Source organism: Myiozetetes cayanensis, unplaced genomic scaffold, assembly GCF_022539395.1.
Source record: "Myiozetetes cayanensis isolate MyiCay16 unplaced genomic scaffold, myiCay2020 scf730, whole genome shotgun sequence".
NCBI lineage: Eukaryota > Metazoa > Chordata > Aves > Passeriformes > Tyrannidae > Myiozetetes > Myiozetetes cayanensis.
The window spans coordinates 1-22743 of record NW_026087999.1 but is presented as its reverse complement, the minus strand read 5'-3'; the positions used below and the strand labels follow the sequence as shown (position 1 = coordinate 22743).

Genomic DNA, 22743 nt, shown 5'->3' with positions numbered 1-22743 from the left:
CGCTGCACCATAACTCTGCGTGCCCTGCGCGGGAAAAGGGGGCGGGCGGGTCTCTGCCGGCGGTGCGCGGCGCACAGCCCCGCGGTGGCTGCCGGGAAAGCGATGGCGGCGGCAGCGGGATCTGCTCCGACTTTGTGAGCCCTGGCGGGGGCTGCGGCGGGGCTGGGGATGCGCTCGGGGGCTGCGGGGAGCGCGGCTGTGGGCGGGAAGGCTGGAGGGTTCGGCAGAGTGGGGAGGAGGGGCTCGGGGGTTCCCGAGGAGGTTTTGACGTCCGTGAGGGGCTGTCGGGGGGTCGCGGAGGGGATTTGGTGTCCTGAGGGCGCTCAGAGGGGAGGGTGAAGGTGCCTGAAGGGGTTTAGGAGGTCCCTGAAAGGGCTGGGGCCCTCGGAACCCTCTGGGAGGGCGCTGTTTTAACGCCATGGCTGCACTGCGCAGGCGCCCGCGGAGTTCTCATTAAAGGAACTTCAACTCCCATGGCGCCCTGCGCGGCGCCGCCATTGCTGCTCGTGCCACAGCGCCGCCTTTCGGCTGGGCGGACCGACCGCAGGGAAAGCGGGTCCCGAAGCCCGCCCGAATCCCAGAGACCCCCAAAACTCAGCACACAGAGACCCCACAGGGACGGGATCCCAGTGGTCCCCTAAAGGCTATCAATGGGGTTCAAGGGGTCTCCCAGCCCTCAGGGTAGGGGTCCTGGTGCTGCCACCCAAAGTCTTGGTGGGGAGATGAACCACATATGGGTAAAGGGATCCTAGTGCCCCCAGTATAGCCCAGTGACGTCCCAGTGGCTCTCAGTATGGCCCAGTAACCCCCCAGTGACAACCCAGTGTTTCCCAGTGACCTCCCACTGCCACTCAGTATGGCCCAATGATCCCCCAGTGAGCACCCAGTAACCCCTAGTATGGCCCCGTAACCTCCCAGTGTCTCCCTGTGTGTCCTGGTAATCACCCAGTAATCACCCAGTCTCTCCCAGCACCCTCCCAGCATCCCTCAATAACGCCCCAGTCCCTCCCAGTGCCCCCTGGTTCCCCCAAGTGTTTTCCAGTATCCCCCAGTAATCACCCAGTGCCCCCCAAAGCCCCCTAAGTGTCCCCAGTGTCTCTCCACATGTCGTTGAATTTTCTGTGAGTGTGAAGGGGGAATGGGGGTTGGTCTGGGGTCAGAGGGTCCAGAGGGGGCTCCTGGGAGATGATAGAGGGTTGGAGACATTTGGGATGGGGTTTGGGGACAGTGGAATTGAGGGTGTCAAGGGGGAAACTGGGGCCATGGGGAGGCCCCTGAGGACATTGGGGACACCAGGGGGGTCTCAGGACTCATCTGCTTGTGGTGCTGCCCCTCCTCTCCCACCCAGGTGGCCCTGAGCAATGGCCCAGAGGTGAGCCCAGAGCTGGCCCTGAGGTGGCCCTGAGAAGAAGTGGAAGGCAGAGGTGGTGCTGAGGCAGGAGAGCCCCGTGCTGGGGAAGAGGCTGAGCTGGGAGTGCCCAGCAGCGAGAAGGTGCTGTGTCCATGCCCTGTGTGCCAGGTGAGCTGGGGCTTTGCTGCAGAGCTGGTGGCGCTGATTGGAGTGGCTGCAGCTGCTGAGCTGGTGGCCCCCAGGAACACAAAGTGTGCCCGGCCACGGAGCCTGCAGGGAGGAGCAGGGACAGCCCCAGGGGAGCTCTGGGGGGCCGGGAACCTCTTGGCTGGGGCAGGAAAGAGCCGCTGGCCACGAGGACGGGGTGTTGGTCCCGGCCACTGATGGGGCTGAGCAGAGCACGAGGCCTCTTGCAGACAACTGGAGCAGCTTCCCACTTGCCAGCCCCGCCCTCGTGGGGTGACACTGTCCCCTCCCTGCAGGACACTCCCCCTGAAATCCTTGGGTAGGGGGCCTTTTATGTCTTTCGCTGTTTACTGCTTCATCCTGGGGACCTGAGGGCCCCTCTGCAATCCCAGCCCTGGGGCACAATCTGCTCTCCAGATGAATCCAAGAAATCTGGTAAAGAAACTACCCAGAAGCTTTTGGTCTTATGAGCAGCAAAGGTGTTTATTTGTGGACGTCAGGAGCAGGCGAGGTTTGCACCACAAAGCTCTTGCTCGAAGGTCTCAGTGCAAAACAGGGTAATTTATACAGTGTAACTTCTATGATTACAACATCTTACATCCATATTCATTTGATTGCAACATCGAATCATTGATGTTGATAATAGCTGAAATACAGGCAGAGCTCAGGCAGAGCTTGGGGTGGAGCTTTTCTTGACCCTCAGTTCTGGGGGTTCATCCCCCTTTCTTCATCATCGGGGCTGGGGTCTCTGCAGTCTTCCTCAGTTTCACCCCTCTAACTTTCCACTGTCTTTGCCCCAGTCACTGAAGCTTGGAGAGAGCCTTGGCTTTAGGCCTATTTCTCCTATTCAAATGTCTCCCTTGGCTGACTTTGCCTTAATTTCTGGCCTACAGACCATTGGAGAATGTTTCCAGCCTTCTTTAGATCAGGTCCAAGGAACAGAACAGAACAAATTTTTCTTTAGCAATTTAGGCAGAGCAGGTATGGGGGGGCTTCTCTCAACTGAGCAAGATATTTCAAAGATAATTCTTTAGGCCTTGCTCTCCTTTCAAGGGGGAATGTCTGGGAAGGCAGCACCCCAAAGGTGAGAGTCAGAGGAGAAGGGACCCTTGGGACCACCAGCACTCCCAACATCCCTAAGTGAGTCCCCCAGCATCCGAGACAGGGGAGACCCTCTGAACCGCAGAGGGGAGAGACCAGAGAGGGGAATATCCTGGGAGAGATTTTTTTGGGCTAATCTTCAGAATTGGGCATATATTTAAACTGAATCTCGACTTTTTGCTGTTTGGGGTGTGGGGATCTTCTTGCTATTTCTGAAAAGTTTTTACCTGAATCTCGGTGGTTTGGGTTTTTCTGGGCTAAATCTTGGTGTTTTGGAGGTTTTTATGGTCCCAGGATGCCCGGTGAGTTCTAGAGATGGACTTGGGCGGGAGGAACCCCCAAGGAAACGCACTCAGCCCTTGTTTCCCCTCAGCAGGATTTGTCCTTCCCAAAGTTTGGGAGGATGAAGGAGGAGAGGAAAAAAGTGCGGGCCCCTCAGGCAGGTGAGGAGGAAGTCAGTGCCCCTTTGGCCCTGTCTTGTGGTGCACGTGGGGCCTGGATCTAGGGGATGTCCTTGGCCTTCCCTCTGGGCCAGAGGCAAATCCCCTGCCTGTCCTTCTTCCTTCCTGCCCCAGGCCCCGAGCTGAGGACGGAGAGCACGGAGGACAAATCCCCCCGGCAGAGCCTGGTGGGAGAGGCCGTTTTGAAGGGCTCCCCGGTGCAGGAAGGCAGCGGGGAGGAAAAGGCCCGGAGATGCCCCCGGAGGAGGGGCTGCAAAGCCAGCCCAGGGAGCTCTGAGGTGGAAAGACCCGTCCTGTGCCGGGAAGGCGACCGGAGCTTGAGCTGGAGCTCTGAGCTGGTGGTCCCTGAGCAGCCTCCCAGCAGGGAGAAACCCTTGAGGTGCTTGGAATGTGGGAAGAGCTTCAGCCGGAGCAACGACCTCCTCAACCACCTGCACATCCACACTGGGGAACGGCCCTACACGTGTAGGGAATGTGGGAAGAGTTTCACCCAGAGCTCCAACCTCCTCAAGCACCAGCTCATCCACACCGGGGAACGGCCTTACAAGTGCTTGGAATGTGGGAAGAGGTTTCGGTTCAGCTCACATCTCCTCAGGCATGAGCAAACACACACAGGGGAGAGGCCCTTCCGCTGCACCGACTGCGGGAAGGGCTTCAAACGGAACGACACCCTTGTCATCCACCGGCGCATCCACACCGGGGAGAGGCCCTACAAGTGTGGAGAGTGTGGGAAGAGCTTCACCCAGACAGCTCACACTTGACCTCCCACCAACGGACCCACCATTAAGGGAAGCCCGACGAGTTCCCCAACTGCGGGAAGAGCTTCGGCCACTGATCCCACCCTGAATGACCCCCCTGATGGTGAGGCAACCCCTGGAGTCCAGTGATTGTCAGTCCATCCCTTTCTACCAGAAAGGGCCAGTCCCCTTTCCCAGGGGCAGGTTGTGCCAACAGAACCCTTCTTGGAGGGTGTGTGGAGATTCCTGCCTTGGCTGGGGACCCCCCAAGGTCAGTGCTGGAGGTTGAGAGCAGAGATCTCCCCACGATTGTTGGTCTGGGGGAGTTCCATCCATTTCTAATTCATAATTCTTGCTTTGGTGCCAACTTGAGTAGAATTGCTTCAAAAATTGCTTTAGTGTAGAACACTGTCCTATCTTATTCTGTATTAGTGGTAGTTTTAGTGTTTCTTTAGTGTTTCTTTTAATGTTTCTTTAGTGTTGCAGTTTCCATGGAGAAAAGGTGAGGGGAGGTGGGCAGAGATTCTCGGCTACAGTCACCAGTTCTTCTCCCTTTCCTCTCCCTGATTTTCCAGAATTTGCCCTCAATTTTTATAGTGTTCACAGGAGCTTGAACATGGTTTCTTGGCACGTAGCCAGTTCAGATGTTGGAATAGATATGATAATCATAAACAATGGCAGGATCTTTTGGCAGGAAAAGAGCCGTGGGAAGTCCTGGTGAGAACTTCTGGCAGAGAGCTGACAGAGAATGTTTGATAGGAAGTTTTTGACAGGCAGAAACAATTTTTGGCATTTTTATATTATCTGTGTGTTACAGATGGTTGCCATGGTAAATAACTGGGAATGCATAATGGTTGCCATGGTAACCACAGTATCAATGATACTTTATAACGGTTGCCATGGTAACCGAGGTAACAATGAGAATGCAGAAGATATACCATGGTAACGAAATTCACAATGAGAATATGTAGTGGTTGCCATGGTAACCAAGGTCGCAATGAGAATGCACAGTTGTTGCCATTGTAAGTGACATAACAATGAGAAGGGACAATGGTTGCCATGGTAACCAACATCACAATGAGAATGCTTAATTGTTGCCATGGTAACCAATGTAACAGACTGCATAATGGTTGCCATGGTAACCGAAGTCACAGTGAGAATACACAATTGTAACAGAGATCACAATGAGAATGCACAATGGTTGCCATGGTAACTAAGGTCACAGTGAGAATGCACAATGGTTGCTATGGTAACTGTGGTAACAATGAGAATGCACAATGGTTGCCATGGTGTGAGGGGGGGAATTTTGATTCAGATGATCAGTGGAGCATAGAGGGGTGAGAAAGTGATTACATTGGGGTGTGAAACCAGCCAGAATATTGTACAATGTGACTTTATTGCACAAGTTGACTGTAGGGCCCACTGTGTCTTTAGCAATTTTAATTGGATATCCCCCATTATCATACCTGAGTTCCTCCTTGGCTTGGCTCCACTCTGCAAGAGAGATACAAATTCCCTTGAAACACAATGGTACAGGTCGTCCATAGGGCTGAGCAAGGTGATGGAGAGGAAGATGATGTGGGCAGGGGTCGTTGGCCCCTTGCCCTACAGTGGGGCTCGCCCAGACTGTTGGCATGAGGTGATGAACAGGGACTGTTTGGCTGCCACTCAAGCACCACCTTCTGCTGCGTCCTGGCCCTACGTAGTGTAATGTAGAGCTGATGGAATGGGGTGTCAGCACTGCTGGGTGGAGCGATGCTCATCCTTCCATCCACACTGTGCTGCTCCGCGGGGACACCCGCCAAGCACGGGCACCGACCAGCCCTGCAGAGCCTGGTAGGCCTGGCCTGTCTGTGCAGGTGAGCACAGTTTATTGATAGGAAGCAACCAGGAAAGAAAACATTTTGTATTTTTTTTTTTTTGTATTCCTTTAATTCCCTTTTTACTAGCTAATGTTGTAATAAAAGCTGATTGTAGTATTGTATGAATGCTAACTGATAAAGTAGTGATTTTGTCTTCTTTTTTAGCTTTTTAACCTCTTTGCTAGTAGTCTTTTACTCTAACTGCAATAAGAGATTTTTTGTAATGTTTGAATGACTGTTGTACTTGTCTTTGTTCTGGCCATGGATCCTAACGAAGAGATACAGGGGGTCCCCAGGAGGCAGTTTGGGATGGCTGGGGAGTCCCGGGAGATTTGATGGAGGGAAGTTGGGGATCCCCAGGAGTCTTGGGGGGGACTTGGGGGGTTCCCAGGAGTCCCCGGGCCCCCCAAACTCACCCAGCACCACCATGGCCTCGTTGGGTCGGCACGTGAAGAACATGGTGGTGGGAAGAGACCCCAGATCCTGATCGATTCTAACCAATCCCGATCGATCCCAACCGATCCCGATCGATTGGGATCCGCCCCCCACCGCGAGCACCGCCCTGCTCCAAGCAGCCCCCAAGCTCGCCAATTCTGCCTGGTGACCGGTGACATCACGGATTTCACAATGTTCTATTGGAAGAGTCTCACAGGGGTGGGAAGAAGGGGCGGGCATATTCTTCTTGAAAACCAGTGACGTCATTAAACCAGCGCTGTGCTATTGGCTGTGGCACTCAAGGGAGCTCCAAAACCTGTTGATGGCTTGTGGGGGAAGGAGAGCTGGGATGGTCGGGCACAGGGGTGCAGGGGGTTCCAGTGCCCAGGAAAGGGGTCAAAAAAAATTCCCCTCTCTCTCCCAGTGCTCCTCTAACCCATCCCAGTCTCCCCTCTCTCCCAGTGCCCCCCAGCTCATCCTAGTACCCCCTCTCTCCCAGTGCCCCCCATGGACCCGTGCCGTCCCCGTGCTGATTCTGGGGGGGTTGTGTATCCCCCCCATCCCCACTGTCACTCTGCCCCCGCCCAGCTACTCCCAGTGTTCCCAATAAAGCCTCCTAGTTCTCACAGTCCCGGTTTTTGGGGGGCTCGGAGGGATCAGCCACAGAAGGGCCAGAAGCATTTTTTAACCAATGGGAGCGCGCGGAGCTGATGACTCATCAGTTGCCAGGCAGCGCCCAGCGCTCCCCACCTGACCCTTGTTCCACCTCACCGCGGGTCACGTGGTGTCGAACCCTCCCCGCGCGCTCCTCGCCCCATGGGCTGGGCGCGGGCAGCCAATGGGAGGACGCGGAGTGGGCGGGGAGAGGCGGGGATTGGTCGGAAGGCGGAGGGGGCGGGACCAAGAGCCGTGGCGGGCCCCATTCGAGGCACCGTCGGTCAGTTGGGAGTTGGGAGCGGCCGCGGCCGGACGGGCACAGAGAGCGGCCCCGGGGAGAGACCCCGGGGAGGGACCCACAGGGAGCCACCGCCGCCAAGGGCCCCCCGGGGGAGCTCCCCCCCGAGCGGGGCCGGAGCGGGGCCGGCCGGGGGGCACAGGGGAGCCGGGAGCCGCCTCCTCCTCAGGCGGCTGCTGGGAAGGAGCCTGCGCTGGCAGGAGCGAAGGGGCTCGGGCTGAGGCCGGGCAGGGCCAGGGCAGGGATCGGAAGAGTTGTTTGCACCCACAGGGCGCTCGGGCGCTGCAAGAGCTCGCCCAGGTGGAGTCGCCGTCCCTGGAGGTGTTTCAGCGGCGTCTGGAGCTGGCCATGAGTGACGCGGTTCAGTGGTTTGGGGGTTCCTGGGGCGGTGCTGGGTGGGCAGTTGGACCTCATGGAATCGTGGGATGTGCTGAGCTGGGAGGGACCCCTCAGAACCTTCGAGTCCAGCTGCTGATTTCTTAAAACTAATGGAATGGGGATCAAACTATCGGGCTCCAAAAGGTCTTTCATCCCTACTCTACAATATACAGGCCTGTGTTCCCCACGAAGGGCAGGCTGGCAGTTATCAATGGGGACAATAAAGAAAAGCTCAGAGCAGATGTTCATGGTCACCACAGTTGTGTGACACATCAAACCAGCCCTCTGTTCATGGCTGTGTAGAACTGTCATCAAGTCAGAACTTCCTGGTGTAAATATCAGTATATTTGGGTGCAATATTTGCATGCTGTGCTTCTGTGGCACCAAGTGGATTTAAAAGGTTGTAACACTTTATGAGATCATCTTTATGCTTGTGGGTTATATTTAAAAAAAAATAAAAAGTGAAAAGCCATATATTACAGAAGACAACAATGAAAGAACTCCTATTTAACAAAATATAAATTAGGACATCAATCAGGGCAAATGTAAAATTGTAAATAAAAATCACTACAACTCATTCAAGTGTTTGCACACTCAAAGGATATGTTTGAAAATTCTGCCTCAGAAATAAATAAAATAAAATTTCAGAGGCAGTTTGTTACAACCGTTTCAAAGTTTCCAATAAAATTCACCACTCTTGAAATGCAAAGTCTGAAAAATGAAACAAGAGTGCCATTGGAATTCTGGCTGCCAGCTCTGATCTCTACAGGAGTTATTCCAGAGTGTAACAAAAGCAGCAACAGAAATAACCTTTGGCATTAGAGCACCATCCTGCATTAATTGGTCCTGGCAACAGAGCTTTGCTTTTGAACCCCTCTGATAATGAAACCTTGCCAGAACTGTGGGATTATAATGTTGATTTTCTTAAGAAGTTGTGAGTCCTTAACCCAGCATCTCCAGGTGAGCCCCTGCAATAGGAGAGTCCTGTTCCTGCCGTCAGTGGAGAGGAGGGATCAGGTGAGCTGAGCAGGCTGCAAGGGCTTGGATTTCTGCAGGGCTGGAATGTTTTCATGAGTGGACTTCTTCAAATGTGTTTGAGGGAGAAACAGTATTTTCTGCTTTATCAGCTTTCCAGTTTCAGAATGTTGCAATTTATCCCTAAAATCCAATATGTAGTTTCAAAAGATAAAAGTCCTGATCCTGAATCTTTCAGCCTCACCAGCCAATTGCAACTCGCCCAGGGAAGTTCAGAAGTGGAACCATCCATGAAATGCCCCCTTCTGTCCCAGAGATCCCCCAGAGATTCAGCTCCAGTGCCAAACCCCAGGGAGTGTCAGCTGCCACAAAACTGATGTTTGAGTTAGGTGGGTTCCATCTCGTGTTCTTTGGGGTAGCTGGCACATCTGGAGCAAGGGGGGTGGGCAAAGGTGTGTGATTGCCAAGGTCCAACACGGGCAATGTCCCACCAGCAGCAGTTTCTCTGCTGAAGGAAGGCAATGAGTTGCAGAACTGATTGGTAAAATATTTTGTTTTCCTTTTCTATCTCTTGTAAATAATAAGCCATATATTAGATAATATATCTTGAATTTCCAGTTAGCAAAAAGTGTAATGGATTGCTTTGATATGAGTGTTTTGATTATGTTTTCCTGCATAGAAGTCCCTAAGGAATCGGTAAGGATTTTTTCCCTCCTCTCCTCCCCCCCAGTTAGTCACCAGGGTTTTCAAGCCATTGCTGGGCTAAACTCACACTGTTTGTTGTGAGGATGACAGATTGTGCTTCTTCAGGCTTGTCTGCTGTGCAGACAGACCCTCCTGTTCCCCCTCTGTGCCCCACACACGTCCTGGGTGTATGGAGGGAAAAGCAGGGGCAGATTTTGTTCAGATTTGGGGTTTGGGTAAAGAGATTCTATATTGGAGCAGCATGAAAACCATTTCTGTCTCTTCTGTGAGTTCACCCCAACATGGGCAATGTGTGAGGGCTCCCAGCAGTGTCCAGCCAATGTCACCTTTTAAATCTGGAGCCTGAAGGACCCTCAGCTTTGCTCCCCTTTGTGCCTGGGTCACACTTTGTTGTGTGTATGGCAGGGCTGTAAATTTTGTTCCTTCCAGAAAACAACCCCCAAATCAATCTGTATTTTTGGGAGGATTTTGGGGTGTGTGTATTGGATGAACTTCTGTCCTGATATTCCCTATTTATTAATACCCTGCTGGCAGTATCACCAGTCAAGTTTCAGGATCACCTGACAAATGTCTGTGCTGTGCTGGGAGTTTGAAATACAGAAGTGCCAGTGTTTTAAAATGGTACTTATTTAACTTGGGTTATATAAAATAGAGATATAGAATGGGAAAACACAGCCAAAGCTTCTGGTAATTCCTTGGAGCAGCAGCAAAGTACTGGTTGGATTGGGTTGGATTATTGCAGGAAGAAAAGTGACAGATGCCCACCTGAACAGGGCACAAGAGGCTGAGCAAGTTCCAGGTTGCCCCAGATCTCCCAAAGGAAAAAATCCATGCCAGGTATGAACCATTGTGGATTGTCAGTGTTCCATGGCTGGGTGGCAATTGGACAGGTAATGAGCGTTTTTCAGTTCTGCTATTCAAACCTTTTTTATATATTCTCCTTTAATTGTGTAACAAATTTGCAGATCAGGATAATGTAAAATATGTGTGTCATCATCTGAACAGTCTCAATCAAACCCAAGAAAGATCTAATAAGTATTTTTTTTTGCAACAACCACATCTCTGTAATGTCCTGTGGAAGGATCAGAGAGTCCACACAGGAATAAAAGAGACGAGTTCAGAAGGGAAAATATAAAAGGGAAAAGTTTCCCAAGCTTTTGCAGAACCAAAAAATGACAAATGTCCTTGTGTGTGATTACAGCTTGTAGCTCCTGGAAATGAAGGATCTTATTTTATATTTGTAAATATTTACCTGGCCCAACCAGATAAATATGGTTTATAATCCAGGTGATGAACTAATAACAGGAGAGTTGCAGGAGTCCTGAAGCTCAGTCAAGTTAAAGGTTTTGACAAAGAGTTTAAACAAATCTTTTTGTCCATTCCAAAGAGTTCCAGAGGAGTTGATTTATTCCCAGTTGGCAGACAGGAGTCAGCTTATGAAGCCTTTTTAATTTAAGCAGGGCCCCGATGTGATTGTTTGGTAATTGCTGGAGTAAAATTAATAATAAAAACAAAACATTGTGAAGAATCAAATCAAAGTCATTTATTCTGCCATGACTCAATTTGGCTATTTTTCCTGTTATTTATCTCCCTTTGAAAGGTGATGTTTTATAGGATTATAGCTCAAAAATATTTTAATTTCTTAAGCTTGAGTCTGTCCTTCTTTGACCTACAGGCAAACTTAGTTTGCCAGGAAGCAGGACAGAACTAAAAATGCCTGGGAGCAGCACGTGGATGTTTTGCAGTTCCTGGTGAAAACTTGCAAGTTGTATCATCCATGTCATGAACACTGTAGTTGGCTCCATGTCCTATTGCACTGATTTCACCTCTGTTTTAAGATGAGAGCAGCGAATTCTTGTTGCAGATTTTTGTTTCTTTTCATTTCTGGCAGACAGAGTTGCTTCTGTTCAGCACAGCCCTGCTCTTCTCAGGAGCCCACGAGACACGAGCATGGCCCGTGTTGGTGCCCAATCCACAACTCCCAGGATGCTTCCACGTGGGAAAACCCTCCAGATGGTGCTGGACAAGATGCTGCAGTGGCAAAGAGAAGTGTTCCCATCTCCAGGCTCTCTCCTGATCCAGCTGTTGAGGAGAAGGATAAGGAATATCTCCACACCTCCATTACTCCTGGCAAGAGCCTCCATCCTTCCCAGAGCCTCCATGGATAAGAGTCCCTGCTCCCGTGGAGCAGTGGGTATCTGCAGACCCCGCTAATCCAGTCCCAGTGGGAGCCCAGCCCATTCCATTCCTGGATTCCCAGGGGCAGGTGGCACAGCAGCAAATGTCCCAGAGCCACCAGTGCCAAATCCACAGCTCCCAGGATGCTTCCATATGGGAAAACCCTCCAGACGTTGCTGGACAAGATCCTCCAGTGGCAAAGGCAGGTGTTCCCAACTTCACGGCACTCTCTTGATCCGGCTGTGGAGGAGCAGGATAAGGAAACCTCAGGAACTCAGTTACTTCTGGCAAGAGCCTCCAGGCCTCCCAGGGTCTCCGTAAGAATCTGCAGAATCCACATGGCAGAGCCCCCATGGACAGGTCCCCCAGGTCCCTTGGAGCCGAGGGGATCAGCAGACCCTGCCAATCCCTGAGGATGCCGAGGGCTGGGAAAAGCCTGGAAGGAACAAGCCCGTTCCAGTAAAGTGTTCCCAGGAGCAAGTGGCACAGAACTAAGTGTTGGTACCCAATCCATGGCTCCCAGGATGCTTCCATGTGGGAAAACCCTCCAGACATTGCTGGACAAGATCCTCCAGTGTCCAAGGTGGCTTTTCCCATTTCCAGCTGTGGAAGGAGCGGGATAAGGAAAATCTCTGCACCTCTGTTAGTTCAGGCAGGAGCCTCCATCCCTCCCAGAGCCTCCCTGAGCCCTGCCAGGCTTCAGATGGATCAGCCCCCATGGATGGCACTCCCTGCTCCCCTGGAGCCGCGGGAATCAGCAGAGCCCGTTCATCCCTGAGGGTGCCCATGGCCAGGAACAGCCTGGGGGTAAGGAGCCCATTCCAGGCTCCCAGCTGAGGCATTCCCAGGAGCAAGTGGCACAGCAGAAAACTTCCTGGGGGTGCCAGTGCCCAGTCCACGGCTCCCAGGATGCTGCCATGTGGGAAGACCCTACAAACAGTGGTGGACAAGATCCCCAAGCAACCAAGGCAGCTGTTCCCATCCCCAAGGTGCTGTCTCGACCCAGGTGTGGAGGAGCAGGATGAGGAATATCTCCACCCCTCAGTTACTTCTGGGAAGAGCTTCCATCCCTCCCAGAGCCTCCTGAGACCTGCTGGACTCCAGATGGATGAGCCCCCCTGGACTTTTTGGTGGGAGAAATAGAACATTGCTCACAACATTCCACTCTGGCCAAATAAGGAACAACAGAATCTGGAAGAAATCCTGGAGGATTTATTGGATCAGGGATGTACCTGAAGCAACCAGGATGTCAGCTGAGCTCTGGGGACCCAGGGAAGATCAAACCCAAACGTTCCAGCCTTTGTGGTGAAAAACACTGACACTGTGCCTGCTCAGAACTGAGGGCAACAAGGGGACACCTCAACTTTGGGGGGCACCAGACACAGAAAACCCCTCCAGAGACCCCCAAAGAAGACCCCAAATGACCAAATAGGTACTTGCAATAGGGGTGTGAGTGTGTAAAGCAAAGTAATGGGCATGTGTTGAGTAAGGGGGAGTATCCAGATGTGTGGATCTTCCAGTGCTTTGGGGGGGTTATTTGGTGTTCCACAGTTTGGTCTCTGGCTTTGTTTTATCCACTGATCACTGGTTTGTGTTTGTCTTTGTTTCTGCACTGTAACATCTGCACAAGTGGGTTCTGGGTCCAAAACTGACCCCAATTGTACCAGCAGTGAGTCAGCAGTGTGGGGAGTGTGAGAGAAACAATCCAAACCCTGCCAGTGGGGTGGGAATAGGGGATGGAAAGTGTGGAAATGTTCCAGGTGAATGTTGGCAGATGGATTGCACTGAACTGCCCAGAGAAGGGGGGTATAAATATCTCCTGGTCTCGGGGGTACCTTCTCTGGGTGGCCAGAGGTTTTTCCTTGTGGCACCAACCGGGCTAGGGAAGGGAGTGGAATCCTGTTGAATCCAGGAATCCCTGGATTTGGGGTACCTTTGGGAAGGTCACCAGACAGAGGTTCCCACTGGATTGCAGAAACAAAATGCTTCAGTCTTGTTTTGCTCTTCTGATGCAAGTTAAAACACTCTTGACATGGGGGAAAATTTCCATCTCATTTTAGTACCAAATGTGACCCCAGAGTTGCCTACAAGTCCATGGATAAAGTGAGCAAGAATATCTGCCGAATGTGTAAATGTGTGTGTAATCAAAAGCCCTGTCTGTCTGTCCCTGAAGTGGTGAGGCCTGAATTACAGGCCCTGGGCCCAAATTGACCTCTCCATGACCCTTCCAAGCTGATGTTCTGTTTATCCATGTACCACTCATCAGCTAAAGCTGTGTCTGTCTGTGAGTAAAAGATGGAGTGTGATAAGGCTGCAGCTTATCAACAAAATGTGTTAAAATCTGCTCATCAACAAAATGTGTTAAAAGCTTTTTAGTGAGCCATGTTAGTATCTGCTCAGTACTGAACACTCTTTGTACCTGTTCATTGGTGAAATCTGTGTGATTGTCAGCAAGGTCTGATCTTTGTGTGTGTAGATCCTGGTCAAGGCCCTGGAAGTGATACCTGGCCTTGTCTGGCAGCAGATGGGGCAGGTTGTGACTCCCTTGGCTTGTGAGAAATGGAACATTGCTCACAGCCTTTCACAGGGGGCAAATAAAGAACAATATTATCTTGGAGAAGTCCTGGAGGATTGGATCAGGGATGTACCTTGAAGCAACCAGGATGTCAGCTGAGCTGTGGGGACCCAGAGAGGATCAAACCCAAACGTTCCAGCCTTTGTGGTGAAAACCAGTGACACTGTGCCTGCTCAGAACTGAGGTCAACAAGGGGACACCTCAACTTTGGGGGGCACCAGACACAGAAAAACCCTCCAGAGACCCCTGAAGAGGACCCCAAATGACCAAATAAGGACTGGGGATAGAGGGTGTGAGGGTGTAAAGCAAAGTACAGTATTTGTGTGAAGGGAGAATATGTAATGAGTGTGTAAATTGTGTGTAATATAAAGCTCTGTCTGTCTGCCACTGAAGTGCTGAGGCTGAACAACAGGCCCTGAGCAAAGCTGGCCTCTAGAGCTCCAATCTGATGTTCTATTTATCCCTCATCAGCTAAAACTATGTGTGTTTGTGAGTAAAAGATGTAGTGTGAGAAGACTACACTGTGTGTCTGCTCATCAACAAAATGTCATTAGTAAGATGTATTAATATCTGCTCATTAGTGGATACTGTTTGTGTCTGTTCATTAACAAAATGTGTGTGATTGTGAGCAAGGTGTGACCTTTATCTCCCCGTGTTTGGGGGCTGGTGAAGGCCGTGGCTGTCGATGTCTGGCCTTGCTTGGCAGCAGATGGGACAGGTTGACTCCCTGGGTTTGCCCCTTCAGGCCTGGCCAGGCTTTGGGTGGGATCCAGGAGGAGAAGGGAGTGTAATAAGTAGTAGTAGTTAAATTTACTCATCAAATTAGTAGTAGTAGTTTACTCATTAAATTATAGTGCATGTTATATTCTTATATATATGTTATTATAATCAATGTTCTGTTAAGATTGGGAGACTGTAAATTACCGAATGGTTAAGCTAATAGTCATGCAGCTTGCAATTCTTAAGCTGGAAAGACAAATTATTGTGTTTTACTGAATAAGTATTTTGTATCTTACTTTTATAAAAAGCTTATTGTCTCACAACACGCATAAAGTAAAGGAAAGAAGGACAAGGACCAAAGAGTCAGGAACTGAAACGATCCAGAGTATCCAAGATGGACATCTAGAGATGCCAGCAGGTCTAAGGTCTAAGGACTGATTGAAACTATGGGCAGGAAAGCACCTGGCAACTAAAACAGACTTGCAAAGAAACCAACCAGAACCAGACCTGCAAACTCAGATCCAACAGAAGGAGAACAAGTAACTATGGGAGGGGAACTGATAAGGGAATAAAAGTTACTATTTTTGTTCACTGCACTTGCGGGCTGTGAGTGGAGCAGGAGACTCCCCGGCCGCCCAGCATGCTGTTTTGCTTATTTGCATTTTCTATAAGTCTTCAATAAATTTTTATTACTATATTTCAACTCAGTTTCATTTTACTTATAACAGGAGCCAGATGTTTGTGCACACTGGGAGCTCTGTGAGCTCGTTCCTCCCAGGCCAGCAAAGCTGGGCCCCTCCCAGCAGAGCCAGACAACACAGTTCCATGGGGCCCTGCAGTGTCACAATGGGCCCTGATTCCATGGACAACATTCCTAATTTACTGTCCAGACCAGAGGGAAATCACAGGAAGGGCCGCGGTTTGCCAGGACTTGCTTTATCTGAGTGAGCCCTGTGGGGATTTTGGTGCTGAGTCCTTGTGGTTGTGATGGTTCGAACTTGGCTCCCTGCCAAATGCCCAAACCCCCAGTAGCAGCCCCGGCCCCTTCCCCCTTCCTTCTTCCCCCAGGGCAAAGAAAAAAACTATGCAAATTGAAGAACCCGAAAATCCAGCTAGTTATATAAAAAATATATATTTTATGTATATTACAGTTAAGATGCTATGTACAGAGCAAAAAGGAATCCAAACACCCAAAAGAAAGGAGACAAAGAAGGGACACCGAGCAGATATACGCAATCAAACCTGAGAACTGGAAAAATAACCAGTAAAATAACCAGTAAAACAAATCTCACCACGTCCCTTAGAATAAAACAGGATTGGCACACACAGCCAGCACTCTGCTATCCTCCACGTGGCAGGCCAGCGGTCGCTGCAGGCCTCAGCCTTAGATAAGCGAGACCAACGCAGGGACCCACTGTTCCCAAACCTCGCCAGAAGAGAAGAGAGCGAAGGCCTCTCCTCCCTTCTTATTTATACCCCGATTTATGTAAAAATCGTATGGAATACTGGGAACACTGCCCCTTCCTTGGTTACAAACTGGTCACCAAGGAAGGCCGAGATTAAAACCACCACAGGGTGACATCACAGAGACAGCAGTGACATCACAGGGGACATGGGTGACATCACAGGGACAGAGGTGACATCGTTGGGTAACAGTGACATCACAGGGGACTGATAACAACAAAGGGACAGCAGTGATGTCACAGGCCCATCGGTGACATCACAGGGACCTGGTGTCACTGGTGGGGACAGTGGTGACACCACAGAGACACCAATGACATCAACAGGGACATCAGTGACATGACAGGGGACATTGGTGACATCATAAGGTCAGGTGTGACATCACAGAGATACCAGTGACGTTATCGGTGACACTGGTGGCATCACAGGGCATAATGGTGACATCACAGGGACATCGGTGACATCATTGGGGACCAGTGACCTCACAGGGAACTGTTGACAACAAAGGGACAGCCATGATGTCACAGGGCTTTTAGTGACATCACAGGAGACCGTGGTGACATCACAGAGACACCAGTGACATCATCATGGACATTGGTGCCATCACAGGGGACACTGGTCACATCACAGAGACAGCAGAGAACTCATTGGGGACCAGTGACATCAGAGACACAACAGAGGGACAGCAATGATGTCACAGGGACAGTGGTGACATCAAAGGTGTCTGGTGACATCACTGGGACGTCAGTCACATCACAGGGACATGGTGGCACATCTGAGGACAGTGGTGATATCACTGGGACAGCAGTGACATCACTGGAGACCAGTGAAGTCACAGGGGACTACTTACAGCAATGGGGAAGCTGTGATGTCACAGGGACATTGGTGACATCACAGAGGGTGGAGGTGACAACACAGAGACACCAATGATATCACTGGGGACATTGGTGACATCAGAGGGGACAGTGGTGACATCACAGAGGAACTTTTGAAATCATAGGCGATTTTTGTCAAGAAATGGAAAGCCGTGGTATCGCAGGGACATCAGTGACATCACAGGGACATCAGTGACATCACAGGGGACATCGATGACATCACAGGGACATGGTGCTACCATTGGGGACAGTGGTGAAATCACAGAGACAGCGATGGCATCATTGGGGACCAGAAATATCACTGAGGACTGGTGACAGGGACATTGATGACATCACAGGGGACGTGGATGACCACACAGAGACACCAGTGATATCATGGGGGACATTGGTGACATCACAGGGGACAGTGGTGACAATACAGGGACAGCAGTGACATCATTGTGGACCAGTGACAGCACAGTAGACTGGTGACAACAAAGGGGCAGCCGTGATCTCCCAAGGACATCAGTGACATCACCGGGGACATTGGTGACTTCACAAGGACAGGGGTGACATCACAGAGACACCAGTGACATCATCGGTGACACTGGTGACATCACAGGGACATCCATGACATCACTGGGGACCAGTGACCTCACAGGGGAATGGTGACAACAAAGGGATATCCGTGATAGCACAGTGACATCAGTGACATCATTGATGACATTGTTAACAATTCAGGGGACAGTGGTGTCACCACAGGGACAGTGGGGACATCTTTAGGGACCAGTGACATCACAGGGGTCTGGTGACATCACAGGGATATTGGTGACATCATGGGGACACAATGCCACTGCTGGGGATAGTTGTGACATCACAGAGAGACTAGTGATGTCACTGTGGTCATTGGTGTCATCAAAGGGGTCTGGTGACATCACAGGGACATCGATGACATCACAGGGACACAGTGACACTGCTGGGGACAGTGGTACTGTCAAAGGGAGAGCAGTGACATCACAGGGACATTGGTGACATCACAGAGACACTAGTGAAATCACCAGGGACATTGGTGACATCACAGAGGGACAGTGGTGACATGACAGAGATAGCGGTGACATCACTGGAGACCAGTGATGGCATAGGGGAATTGTGAAAACAAAGGGACAGCCGTGATATAATGTGGACATTGGTGACATCACTGGGGACATTGAAGACTTCACAAGGACAAGGGTGACATCACAGAGACACCAGTGACATCACAGTGGAGAGTGGTGACATAACGGGGACAGCTGTGACATCATTAGGGATACAGGGACCACCCCTGGGACAGCAGTGACATCACAGTGGAGAGTGGTAACACCCGTGAGGACAGCAGTGACATCAATGGAGACCAGTGACATCACAGGGACAATGGTGACATCACAGAGACAATGGTGACCTCATTGGGAACAGCGGTGACATCAGAGGGACAGTGGTGACATCATTGGGGACCAGTGACATCTGGGGACCAGTGACGTCACAGGGGACTGTTGACAGCAAAGGGACAGCTGTGATGTCACAGGGACATTGGTGACATCGGTGACATCGGTGACATGACAGGGACCTGGTGCCACAGCTCAGAACAGTGGTGACATCACAGAGACAGCAGTGACATCATTGGGGACAATGTTGACATCACAGGGGACAGTGATGACACCACAGAGACACCAGTGACATTAACGGGGACATCAGTGACATCACAGGGGACATTGGTGACTTCACAAGGCCGGGGTGACATCACAGAGACAGCAGTGACATCATCTTACTTCATCCTCTCCTCTTCAGTTTCTCCTTCAAATGTCCCCTACACACAACCAACCGATCACAGAACATCAATTAAAACAGTTTATACAAGAAACTCTCTCTCCAAGGACTGAAAATCCCGTTTATCAGTGAACTTGGCAGGCAAAGAACAAAACTTTACAGGTGGCTGGGCCAAACACAGAGCAAAAAATATCAACAATCCCTGATACACTTATAAATCCACCTTCCAAAAGCAGGTCCCAGGTCCCTTTGGCTGGCTCAGAGGTTCCTGCAGTCACTGGGTTATTCTCTTCATCACCTCCAAGAAAGGAAACCAAAGGCAATGCACGACTTTAGCTGCACATGGGCCAAACCCCAACAATTCCACCACTCTTTCTCTCCAAAGTGCATCGAGGTCCTCGAGTCCCTGTCGGCTCTAACTGCAGGGCATACCTTGAATAGGGAACTGATTTCATGAAGTTTGGGTTGATAACGATGACTGCAGGTCCAGCTCCTGGTATGGTCTTACTCCCTTTGATGGCACCCATCTTGGACCTTGATCTGTGAACAGACAGGTGTGGTGCCTCCCCCAGGTTATGAGGGGAAAAGGCTCCACCCATTTTCCTGTTATAAGATCTTTATAGAGAACTTTTGCTTGGGTTGGAACAACAGGTCTGGAGGGAGAAAAGTGTTTGATCTCTCCCCCTCTGATTTAAAAAATTGAGCACAGAGGTGGCTTTTTGAAGCCGTTCCTGGGGGGTGAGTCCGACACAAGACTTTTGTTGTCTCTCCAACACGGTCGGGAGTGTGCGATGGGCTCTTTCAACAACGCTCTGAGCAGTTGGAGAGCGGGGAATACCCGTGCGGTGCTCGACTCCCCATAGCGCAAAGACGTCTTGTGTGGCCTTCGCCACAAATGAGGGTCCATGATCCATCTTTACCTGCCTGGGCACCCCCATGTGGGAGAAGGTGGCAAGGAGGTGTCTTTGGGAGTCCCAGCTTTTTTCTGTGAGGTGCTTAACTAATAAAAAGTACCATGAACAAACCATACTAATAGGCCCTCATGTCTGTCTGATTCTTTTTGGCCCTCATGTCTACCCAATTCTTTTTGGCCTTCACGTCTTCCAGCTTCTTTTTGGCCTTCAGGTCTGTCTGATACTTTTTGGTCCTCAAGTCTGTCTGGTTCTTTTTGGCTCTCAAGTCTGTCTGGTTCTTTTTGGCCCTCATGTCTACCCAATTCTTTTTGGCATTTTGGAACCGGGTGAAACAAAAGGAATCCAGAAGCATTTTGGAACTTGGAGGAAGAAAAGGAACCCAGAAGCATTTTGGAACCTGGTGAGACAAAAGGGGATGGTGGAGCTGGAAAGAGTAGACCTGGAAAGAGCAAGCGCCCTTGACCCTGGCTGTGCTGGGGGTCTCCCCCCTCCTCCTCTGCACAAAGGCACTGCCCCTGCAGCGCCAGAGAAGGGCTGAGGAGCCCCCCCGTTTCAGGGTCCGGGGATCCCTGGCCCCCCACACCCCTCTGTGCTCACCCTCTCCACGCTTCACCCCCTGCCCTCCCGGGCTGTCGGGGGGTCCCCCCAGCTCCACTGTGGCCCCTCTCTGCTCCCCCCACTCCGGGGTCCCTAAAAAAGGGTGTCATCGTGTCCCCCTCCCCCCCCGCCGGGACCGGGCTGACCACGGAACACCAACCCCCACCGCGGGGGGGGTCCTCACATCCCCCCGCCCACCCCTGGGGCTCTGCTGAGAACCCATACTGGGATCCTACACACACACACAAAAAACACCGCCCAGGGTCCCCCCAGTGTCCCCCGAGGGGCATTTGCGGCTCAGCTCGGAGTCCCGCAAGCTTCAAACATTCCCCCCCACACACACATAAACTACGCCGGAGACCCCTCTCCCAAAATATCTGAGGGGAGCTCCCCCCCCTCCCACCGGACACCTGATGAAGTGGGGGGAAAGATGCTCCTCCTCTCCCTCCTCCTCCCGCCCCTCCTCCCGTTCCGGCTCCCCCCATTCCTTTCCACCAGCGAGGAACTCGCCCGGTAAGTTGGGTTTTGGTCTGGGGGGGACACGATGGGAAAACGGGAGAGGGGAAGGAGAAAAGGGGGGGTGAGACCCCCAAAGTGAGCGAGAGAGGGGGTGGGTCCCTCCCAAACTGATCGCGGGAGGAATCCGGGATTGATGAGGGGGGGCGCGACGGGAAAAGGGTGGGAGAATTGAATAAGGGAGGTGGGAGAGCGGGAAAGGGGTTTCTGTTGGGGTCCCTTCGCGTCCCCATCGCTTGATCCCCGGCCAGGGGGGACCCCCGGGACTGAGGTTTGTTGTCGATTCCCGGCGGGCCGAACAAAGGCCTCGACCATGTGTGAGGAACTCTTTGATTGTCCCCAACACTCCCAGAGGTCCCCAATTCCCCCCCGCCCCCCCGCGGCTCCCCAAAGTGGGGATATCGGAGAGGGGAAACCCTGAGAGTGCTTTTTTTGGGGTGAATCTTGGTGTTTTGGGGTGAATCTTGGGGCTGCCGGGGAGCACAGTGCTGGGAAAGGGGAGTTGGGGGGATCCCAGGGCCAAGGAAAGGGGAGGGCAGGGATCGGGAGAGGTGGGATGGGGGTCCAGGGAGAGCCTCTGCAGGGGGTCGCCGGTGTCGGGGAAAGGGAGGGTCGTGGAGGGTGGTGGGAGAACGGCCAGAAAACGGGGTTCAGGGGGTCCCCGGTGTTCAAAACAACAACAACAAAAAGAAGGGGATTCAGGAGTCTGTAAAAGGTAGGAGTGGGGGTCCAGGGGTACCAGCGTTATGGAAAAGAGGGGCCTGGGGGCTGGGAGAGGCGAGATGGAGGGGAAAGGGTTTGTTGCAAAGGGGTCCTGGAGCTGAGGAAGGGGTGAAAGAGAGTCCCAGTGCTGGAAAGGGGTCCAGGGGTTCCTGATACCCAGGACTGGGGGTCCAGGGAGTCCCAAGGTAAAGGAAAAGGGAGTGTGGAGTCTGGGAGAGGTGGGATGGCCGGGAAAGGGGGTGCAGGGGGGTCCTGGTCCCGGATAAGGGGGTTCAGGGGGATCTGGTGTACAGGAATGGGGAGTTCAGGGGGTCCCTGGGACACCACAGGACCGCCCGGCAGGATAAGCCAGGAGTGGGGAACTGGGGAGACTCAGAGATTTGGGGATCAGGGTGGTCCCAGGGTCAAGGGAAAGGAGAAATTGGGAGAGCTGTGGGAACTGGGAAGGGGCTTCAGAGGGTCCCGGGATCAAGGAAAAGGGGGCTGGGGCTGAGGTGATGGGGGATGGCTGGCCAGGAATGGGGGGCTGGGAGTCCCCAGGGACAAGGAGATGGGGATTCAGGGAATGGGAGAGGTGGGATGGTGAGGAAAGTGGGGGCAGGGGGGCCGTGGAGTCAAAGAAAGAGGGGTCTGGGGTCTGGCAAACCGGGACTGGCCAGGCAAGGGGGGACCCAGGCGAGGAGGAGGAACAGCCGGTGGGGGCTGCTGAGACCCCTGGAGTGGGGAGTGCAGAGAGGGATGGTACCAGACCCGCGGGACCCTTGGCAGCCTGGAAGTTGGGAAGGGGGGAACCTGCAGAGACAGGAGGTTTTTAGGGTTCTCCAGGAACCCTGAAAAGGGGGCCTGGAGAAGGGGGTACCTTGGGTCCTCTGGGACACTGAAGTGGGAAGCCTGGAGAAGGGCGAGTCCTGGGACTCCCGGCAGCCCAGACAGAGTGTCCCAGTTTAAATGAGACAAGGGTCTTTTGCTGAGGATGAATTAGGAGGAAAAGACCCAAACTTCTCTTTCCAAGCAATTATAAATCCAAAATTAAGAGGCTCCGATTGAAGGAAAACAAATTATGGAAAAGGCAAAATAACAGCCCTTTTTTAAAAGGTATGTGTGTATTAACAGGAACACGAAAAAAAAAAAAACCAAGTAAAATAACTAAGTAATACTCCTATACCCACCAATAATCCCCTTTAAGAACAAAACCGATAAACCGGCAAAAAGAAAATAGTTCAATTTCTTGCACCCTTTGGTGCTGTTCCAACCAC

At 51.8% G+C, this 22743-nt stretch overlaps 1 protein-coding gene and 1 long non-coding RNA gene across 6 annotated transcripts; both read left to right on the top strand.

Annotated features, from left to right (window-relative positions):
• The first annotated feature begins 86 nt into the window (after positions 1-86).
• LOC126652262 (gastrula zinc finger protein XlCGF49.1-like) lies at positions 87-5930 on the top strand. Of its 3 annotated transcripts, none has more exons than XM_050338938.1 (4): positions 87-134; positions 1349-1519; positions 3015-3081; positions 3214-5930. In XM_050338938.1, exons 3-4 carry the CDS (start codon positions 3042-3044, stop codon positions 3858-3860), a joined length of 687 nt encoding a protein of 228 aa, XP_050194895.1. In that variant the 5' UTR covers positions 87-134; positions 1349-1519; positions 3015-3041; the 3' UTR covers positions 3861-5930. The 3 variants fall into 3 exon arrangements, with proteins under 3 accessions (XP_050194895.1, XP_050194894.1, XP_050194896.1); XM_050338937.1 differs by having other exon boundaries at positions 3012-3081; XM_050338939.1 differs by lacking the exon at positions 3015-3081.
• Positions 5931-7151: 1221 nt separating this feature from the next.
• On the top strand, positions 7152-15285 carry LOC126652261 (uncharacterized). Of its 3 annotated transcripts, none has more exons than XR_007631919.1 (4): positions 7152-8483; positions 8680-8830; positions 9889-10036; positions 11042-15285. It is a non-coding gene; the product is annotated as an uncharacterized LOC126652261 (long non-coding RNA). The 3 variants fall into 3 exon arrangements; XR_007631917.1 differs by having other exon boundaries at positions 11038-15285; XR_007631918.1 differs by having other exon boundaries at positions 9799-10036; positions 11038-15285.
• The last annotated feature ends 7458 nt before the right edge of the window (positions 15286-22743 follow it).